Here is an 8,911-nt window from a genome sequence, read left to right as displayed (position 1 = left end):
CGTAGAAAAGTTAGTTTCAATCTCTTTTGATTTTTGAACAAATATTGATGTATGAATTAAAACTAAAGATCTAATCATTCGATTATAAATGAAACAAGAGATTGAAACCAACCGAATGATTAGATCTTTAGTTTTAATTCATACATCAATATTTATTCAAAAATCAAAAGAGATTGAAACCAACTTTTCTACGCCGTTTCAAGGGTTGAATATTATAAGATTCCGATGCTTCAGTGTCGGAATTAAAACTACTGACAAGAAAAATCATTCTTCTTAATAAAATCTTGAAAAATTTAAAATAAACCCAAAAACTTTAACTCATACTCAATTAACAATTAAAGAAGGTAGTGGACAACAACATTCCGAACCGAAGCTATTATACAAGATTTCAAGGTTGTTAGGTTGTATATATTTCAAAAGATGATGTATGAATTTCAATTTTCATTTTCTTCACATTCTCTCAACACCACTATCTAACAACACTCCACCCTTAACTCACAAACCAACATCCAAACTCAGAGTTTGAACTATTGACAAATAAATTATAGCATAAGTTTTATCTTTTTGCATGAAAACTAAAGAAAAAGAGAACAAATCATATTTGATAATAGAGAAAACTAAAGAAAAAGAAAACACCCATACCTTCTTAGTGTCTTCTTGCAATGAGTTGAGTTTGAGGCTATTGATTCCATTGAATTTAGATACTTAAATAATAATAGCAAATTTATATTCAACTCATCAATCAATCAGTTGAGAGATAATAAATAATGATACGCAGCAAATATAATTAACTATAAGTAAATATCACCTCAGAACCTATATAGTAATTAACCTATATAGTAAATATATAGCTCTACAACAAAGATATTCTACTTTATTTCTCTCCAACAAAGATATTCCACTATTTCCTGTAACAAAGATATAATTTTATCAGCTTGGGAACTGAATTCTAATTTCTAGCCTACATTGAAACCATTCAAAAGAAAAATAGGTTTACCTCATGCTCCCGTTGACACTGATAGAAAAAGATTTTGAACCCCCTGGCCCAGGGTCCTGGCTCCGCCCCTGGTAGCGCTTGAGTAGCCACTGATATAAAACTAGGTTTTGCGAGCATTGAACAAAAAACGGTTTGGTGCATCTTGCATTGTATCCTATGAATCTTTCACAAACATACCAGTATATAATGAGTTTTGTTAAGATAGACCAATTAATTTTTATAAAGGATTGTTTTAGCAATATGCACCTTAGAGTGTATTTATAAATTTTAATTATTATTTGCTAACACACTCCTAAAAATAAATGGATCTATTTTAGTAAATGTCTATAAAAGATGTTAACTTACACTCACTTCTATTTTTTAAAGAAGTGTTTTAATAACATACATCTTAGAGTACATTTAACTATTTTTTTAATTATAGTTTCCTAAAGTACTCCTTCTAAAAATTAAATGGTTCTATCTTAGCAAAACTCATATATATTTAGAGGGTCTCTTCCAGCTTAACCAAAGGTCCTAGGTTCGAACCCAGCCCTAGCGGTGCAGCCGATCAGTTCTTGAAGTTCTAACAGGTTTGCAACCCAGATTAAGTGCAGCTGATAAACCAACAGCACAAGCAAATGTACCCAGAAAACCAAAAATGGAAAAAACAATATCACTAACAGCTTAAAACCACTAAATGAGACATCATAGTGAGCCTTGTTATTACCAGCTGCGTAGTCGGCATTCAATAAGGTATACCATAGTCATCCCAACCACTCTTCACAGCCACACAGTCATCCCAGGACACTATATAACAGTCCTCAATCTGCTTGTTCTTGCAAGAGTGTGCGTCATAAACCATAAACCATAATCAGTCGCGAGAATCGTGATGCCTCGAACAACAATGTTGTTGCATTCAATTTCTATATATTAGAAAATTCGAAAACATTATATTAGAAAACTCGGAAACACAATGCCATAGATTGATAATAGACACCGCAAAGAGGAAACGACGAACCTCTTATAAACAGGAGGAACATTCGAGGATGGAGAATTAATCAGAGTGAGATTTGATATCTCATTGAGATGGCTGCTGTCATGGGATCCAGATCAATCTCTGACTCTTCAATAATCGGTTCAGGTGCTTTGAACAAATCTGCTTCAGCTGCAAAATCATACTCGGACATAGAATTCAGCAAAATCCTTCATTTAACACTATTAACATAGAAATCTACATATCAAAATAGCATGTCTGTACTGATATTCTTCAGGGTGAAACAACTTGCAGTGCACTTATGCCAACAATATAAATGCATGACAAACAATCTGGCACTGCATGTTTGAAAAATTTGAGATATAACCTATTTAAAATGGGCTCAGATTTTGTACAGGCATGCTGAAGCAAAAGCAAACTATTAAACAAACAATGTTTTGTGATGCAGTAAGTTTGTTGACAATATCACAGACCATAAAGATTGAAAGCATATAATATAGTTTGAATGATCAGTAATAACGCTAGTATCTTTGTTCATTCTAAAGACCATAAAGATCGATGGCATCAACAATGTGATTGTTCATTCAAAAGACCATGCATAGTTACACATCAACATGAGTATTCATGAGGTTGTTAACAGACTTCACTCTTAAACCATAAATGATAGTTGTGGTTAAATGAAAATGATAATTTTTACATGAGATAAGGTCTTAATAGCAAATGGACTAGTTAACGAAGACAAAACGCGGCAGCGGAAATGTTATGCAACAGGTTCTTAATTGCATTTAGAGGTTTCCACATTTCAATGTTAAGGAACATTACAAAAAAAGTTGAAAGAGAAAATAGTAGCTAACATTACAGAAGGTGTTCCAAATTACTCCTCCATATCACTCCTTCTTCATGTGTTTCAGTTATGTGGAAGAATTTTGTGGTGTTAGATACATGGTTGGAGGCGCATCATCATATCTAATGGTGGCATCATCCCTCTTAGACGGTGGTGGTGTATTCGTAGAGCTTGTTTTATACAAAGTGAGCTCAGTAGATAGGATCTGTTCAAACAGCAGATATAATAAAAATGCTACCAGTCGAGGTAATTGTGTGATAAAATAGCAATGAATAGAATAACATAACATAAAAATAGGTTACCATATTATGGTTGTTTTGAGATGTTGGATTTGTAGCAAAATTTTCAAACAGAGACACCTTTGAAGTGTGTTATATTCATATAACATTATTATTATTAACTCAACTCCTCATGACTGCATTTCCATAATGATTTTTACATAGGGTATATCATTTACCTCATTTGGGTTCATATATTCATGGATCATGTTGTACACGTGTTCATCTCTATTAAGCATGACAATCGAGCATTGTTTGTAGAAGGTGGAATACTTCACATGAAAGGCCAACTTTTGCTTCAGTAGACTGTCAAGGTGGATAGCGTATATTTGTGGGTGATCTTCCCCAGCCTACACGACAAATACTGAATTCTTAATCCTTTTAAGATCAATGTCGTCGACAATATAAATATGCAGAAATAAATATGTTTAGAAATATGGTGCACAGAAAAGTTATAAAGGTGTGCATAAGATACTTACCTCTTTCATTATAGCTCTCAACTTGGCAGCTGTAATGCCAACAATTGGGACACGAGCTTTGTCCCAAAACGTGAAGGAGCAGACATGTCCATCGTGCTGAACTTCAATCTCAATTTTATACTTTGTTACTTCGATGACATTGAAACCGTTACAATTTCATTGAAAAGGCAGTGAAGTATTCTTGTTTGAACGATTGCAGCCCGAGCAACAATTGTAGTAGCAGCCAGATGGTGTGCTTTTGAACCTCAGTGTCGTTCCAATAGTTGTGCAGAAACAGTGATGCATTACAAACATGTCAAAGGCTTACCAGTCATGTTGCTACTTTTAGGCAAACAAATAAGGGTTAAAAATAGTGAATTCCTTATAGTTGGTCCAAAATTTATCATATTCAGAATTCTGCGAAATTGAAGAGTAGTTGACTTACATTAGTAGTTGTGACAATAATAATAACAGCAAAGACATGTCATCTCAGTGACTTAATTCCTAATATCCAATAGTATGATAGGTTAGGTTAAATGATACCTGCATCTGGTTTGCACCAAGCATGCGTTAGGACAAGAACCGGTCTGGTATTTCCAGTTCTTGGTTCAACCAAAACAGTCGGCACAAAATCAGAATCAGAAAGTAAAAGAAAATGTAAGAATCAACAGCTTTGAACAAATCATTACATCATATAATACAGTTTGCTCACATCATAAACCTATATTCGTAGACTAATGAAATATCTGAGATAAAAATTGTTTTCAAAAGGGAAACGCCAATGAGTGAATGTTACCGGCTGTGTGATCCTAAATTCCATCTTGATGGCAACCTTCATGGCCAACCCTACCGCAAATTTGAGAAAAACGGGAAAACCAATGGAAAATAGTTAAAAATCAATGCTGTCCAACAGCAAATTGGAAACAGAAAAGGTTTTATGTTGGAAATCTACCGCTTGCAAAGCTTCCATCCACGGTCCGCTCTCACATAGAGTCTCTTCATTGTCGTAAACATTGAAACTCGCTTATCATTTGATTTACTCTCACGAAGCTTTGAAACCTAACGCATTACAAATAACAGATTATGAAGATTTAATTTAAAATCAAGATTTACACAACAAAAACACAACAAATCAGAATCGAGGAAGATATTACAAAGAAGCAGAGTAGTGGTATGAATAAAATATGAGAAACACAACAACTTACAGCCCAGAAGTGGGATTGATATCAGCTCCACAAGTCCAGTAACCGTCTCCAATTCCAATCCTGATTCACTATTTCTGTCAGTTCCAGGCTTGCGAGCGATTATTTCGAAAATCTTAGCAGCCACAACCCTCGCCTTTGTAAATGCAGCCATGCTCGGCGTGGATTGCCCCAGACCTGTACATAAATTAAACGAAATCGTTAAAACATATAAAACATTAAAAACTATAATTCAATCACTAACAACGATGGATAATAACCGGTGATCACGCAACTCCCGAACCATTACACTCCAACAGCTCCCTAAACAAACTATTGCGCCAGAAGACCGAAAAGAGAACAGAATTCTGCAAACAAACGGGGTGGAACGACGACACCCATGAGAATAGCAGCTACAAGACTAACCGAAGAAGGCTCCAGCACCGCCCGACGAGCAACACCTGAAATGCCTGATGACAGAAAGTGAGCCACCAATCTGAAATAAAAAATGTTGGATATTCATTTGTTTCGGAGTAATGATCCTGATATCCCAACCTGCGAAAAACTCAAATCATAAGTAAACCAAGTGCACTAATTATAATCTGTCAATCGAGAGAATCACACAATACATACTTTATACAAATATAAATAAGATATGATTAAAAGAATAGTGCAGATACCAATTTCTCCATTAAAAAACTTTAAAATGAAGTAAATATTTCTTTAAAACGATATTTTTCATACTTGCTCTCCAAACTCCTTCATCTGACAAATTCAAAACAAGAAATTGATTGAAATGGAGTTAAAGAAGATGAAACACAATCAGACTTTCATGATATGGAAGGTTGTTAGAATAAGTATTAATTGACCCCAAAACTAATCATGCAAGAAATATTGATAGAATAAGTACTTCAAATCTCAATGTATCAGACACTTTTATGTAAAGTAACTACCATATAAGTGGTTAAATAACAACAACTACCTACAAGAGGTTAAAAGACTATTTTTTATCATGGCAAAACCACCAACCATCATTTGAAACAAACAGAATTTGTCTAATACTGAGCTACACTTAAACTACACTTAAACTGAGCATTGTCTCCAATGCAAAGAAAGGAAGGTAGAAAACTGAAAAATCATCCCTCATTGCCTCTGCCACGTGCTCTACCAGGAGTCCTTGCTCGACCCCGTCCATTTTGTGCCACGTGATGATCCGGTATGCCCACCTGATGGATATAATCCTGCAAGTCCCCCACACGCAAGGTCAAAGCGTTCAATTCAGTTATGACGCCTGTTACCTGCTCTCCTTGGTTGGCCAATTCGTGTTGGATTTGCTGCATGAGATTCATCATATTAGTAAGCTGTGTCTGGTTCCTTTCATCTCTCTGAGCATCCAATTCGTTTCTTTGCATAATGGCCGCTAGAATGTCATCATTAGTAGCAGGAGCACGGTCACTTCGTCGACGGCGTCGGGTGGAGGTGCTTGCAACCTGTCGGGCAGGTGGTTGTTGATCTTCTTCAGGTGGACCCTGCTCCATCTCATCAGGCTCATCAATATGCGCCCCACCTTCGATGTCTTGCACATTTGCACCAGGGGCAGGTGCATCTAGATCGTATAACCAATTGTTCCTATCGGTTAATCTGGTAATGGCTGGATTTGGCAAAATGACGCTCGGAACTTTCCTATTCCGCACCATGAGATTATATCCTCCTTCTTCTCTTACCTTGATAAGGTGACCAGCTCGACAGTTGTCGATATCCATAAAAACGGCTGGTAGTGAAGGTAAATTTTGCAATTTGTCCCCCAAGTTCAGATGGAGTGCTATACTTGTAACTATACCTCCAATACAGAAAGGTACATTAGTTCCATCCCTCGCGACAAGAGATTGAATGTGAGCCATGAGAAACGAGCTAGCGTTTATCCTGCAGTTCCGTGCAAAAGCGCAGTGAAAGAAAAACATCTCCTTGGAATTTACCCTGTTATTGTTGGTTCTTCCAAAAATGGTATTAGCTAAGATGCGGTGAAAGTAACGGATGCAAGGATTGTGGATATGAGTGGAGAGAAGTTCGTCCCAACCAGCAGGACGTTCACCGGCTATACGTTCCCATATTGCGAATGATGTTGCTGTCCAATCCATTTCCGGAGGAATTCGGTAATTCACATCTTCTCCACGAGTGAACTGGAGTATCTCACTCAGAGTCTCTTGATCCACAGTATATTCTGTGTTAAACATTCTGAAATTCGCTGCTCCGGTAAGATGCATACCAGCACCAGGAGGTGTGTTGTAGGAGTAGGAACTTAAGAATTCCAAGGTTAATGCTTCATAGGTGGGTAAGTTTAGTGTGCATGCTTTAGTGAGACCCAATTTATCAAGCAACCGCTGCACAGTATCGAGCATCCCCAAATCGCGTAAACAATTCTCATCAACGTATCGCGTAGATGTTATTGAACGTTGGTAGAATTCGCGGTATCGTTGTTGCTGGAGGTCTCCGGCTCCGCCCTGCCTGAACACAATTTGTGAGAGGTTAGGCTCTCCCCTGTTATTTCGAACTCTGCGAGCAGGCATAGTAATATCAACAGAGATGGAAGGGTGATTTGGTTTAGGGGCTGAAATGAAAATGAAATGCTGTGAGTGTGGATTGGTGAGCAAGAACTTAAATAGGAGATTAGGGTCTCTGTGTAATAGTTCTGTACTATTTGTTTATTAGATAATATGCATCGAAAATTGCTCCATTTCACTGTTGTGAAAATAATTTCAGCTCTTGATGTTTGCATATATTTAAAGTACATACTCGATTTGACATGTTGACAATTTAAAACAACATAAAGTACATGCATCTTTTCTACACAAATCAAACTAAACAAACTCAAATTGTGAAGGGGTGCACAGATAACCGAGGCCCGCCCGAAACCGCAAAACCCGTTTGTAAAATTTGACATTTGGGCGGGCGGACACGGATTTCGGGTTGCCATTTTAAATTGTTTCAGTTTTACATGGGTTTAATCGGCCGGGCCGATTTTGATAATCATACCAGTCGGTAACTGAACCAACCCGCATACACACAATAAAGTGCATGTATTTAATATAATGACTGGTAGTAGTATTCTTTCATGTGGTGTGATGTGCAACATTGTTAGTATTAAAAAAGGAAACGTGTGTCAGTGGAAATGGAAAAAGGTGACAGACTAATGACTATTGATGGCAGTAATATTTAAACAACAAGTAGCCTAGGCCTAGCAGTATTATTACATTGCAGTGCCATTTTTTACAATTTTTTACTTTTTTACTAGTAGTATAGTACTACTTCTGAGAGAACAAATATAAATTATAATATTACATGTTTCTCTATCTTCCACAATACTTATCATTTATAAATTTATTCTTTTTTACTAGAATGCATCTCAACTCTCTCTATCTTTCTCCACAGAGTACCGTTTATAGAATCGTTTATAATCTTTTTTAATTTTATTTGTAGTGTATCCATCACCATTTTCTATGGTAAAAAAGAAGGTAATATTATTGCAGTTTGGTTGTTACTGAAGGCCATAAACTTCCGTCAGAAGGCTGCGTTGTGGCGGTGCAAACGCATTCGGCGGTGCAAACAGCCAAACTCTAAGAACTTTATTTTCTTCTTCTTTTTCACCCGTTTCAAGCCATCTGTATAACTCGCCACCCGTAGAACCGCCACCCGAGTTTTCCGAGTATTCAAATGGGCGGAAATGGATAGAAATTTAGCAACCGGCGGGTTCTTTCGGATGATGGTTTAGGGCCCGAAACTGCCCTAAGCCGCTGCATTGTACTACCCCTACCCTATCATCTTTTGTATAAGTTTCTACTTTTTTTAATACAATACTATTTACATACCATTGATCCTAAAGCATGATACATGATCTGCTGTGACAAAGGATTATCCCCTCATCCAAGCATGCTTTCTTACTATTGATGTTAACAATTCTTATATTACTTTTATAACTCAGTAACTAAAAAGGATATGGAGTATCTTTTACCAATTTCTTAGGAACATGTTACTTATTGGACAACTTTGTTTCTAAATTTAATTTATCTTCTTTAACCAAATTAAATTATATTTTTAATATGAAATTCTACATGCACACTATAATTAAAGGTTGGAAAATCAAAATATTATAATTCAAATAAATTCTTATGGATATTAAATT

At 36.3% G+C, this 8,911-nt stretch overlaps 1 protein-coding gene across 5 annotated transcripts; it reads right to left on the bottom strand.

The window, feature by feature from the left end:
• Positions 1 to 385: 385 nt before the first annotated feature.
• Positions 386 to 7,465, bottom strand: LOC131641893 (uncharacterized). Of its 5 annotated transcripts, XM_058912190.1 has the most exons (10): positions 5,013 to 7,465; positions 4,756 to 4,929; positions 4,503 to 4,609; positions 4,347 to 4,396; positions 4,094 to 4,152; positions 3,572 to 3,967; positions 3,272 to 3,442; positions 2,825 to 3,019; positions 1,995 to 2,141; positions 387 to 1,899 (listed from the first exon to the last, which is right to left on the bottom strand). In XM_058912190.1, the coding sequence occupies exon 1, from the start codon at positions 7,296 to 7,298 to the stop codon at positions 5,868 to 5,870; it is 1,431 nt and encodes a 476-aa protein (XP_058768173.1). In that variant the 5' UTR covers positions 7,299 to 7,465; the 3' UTR covers positions 387 to 1,899; positions 1,995 to 2,141; positions 2,825 to 3,019; positions 3,272 to 3,442; positions 3,572 to 3,967; positions 4,094 to 4,152; positions 4,347 to 4,396; positions 4,503 to 4,609; positions 4,756 to 4,929; positions 5,013 to 5,867. The 5 variants fall into 5 exon arrangements, with proteins under 5 accessions (XP_058768171.1, XP_058768169.1, XP_058768172.1 ...); XM_058912188.1 differs by having other exon boundaries at positions 386 to 1,590; positions 1,704 to 1,899; positions 3,572 to 4,396; XM_058912186.1 differs by having other exon boundaries at positions 386 to 1,899; positions 4,094 to 4,396.
• Between the last annotated feature and the right edge of the window lie 1,446 nt (positions 7,466 to 8,911).

Source organism: Vicia villosa, unplaced genomic scaffold (assembly GCF_029867415.1).
Source record: "Vicia villosa cultivar HV-30 ecotype Madison, WI unplaced genomic scaffold, Vvil1.0 ctg.004225F_1_1, whole genome shotgun sequence".
NCBI lineage: Eukaryota > Viridiplantae > Streptophyta > Magnoliopsida > Fabales > Fabaceae > Vicia > Vicia villosa.
This window is presented reverse-complemented; position numbering and strand designations above follow the sequence as displayed.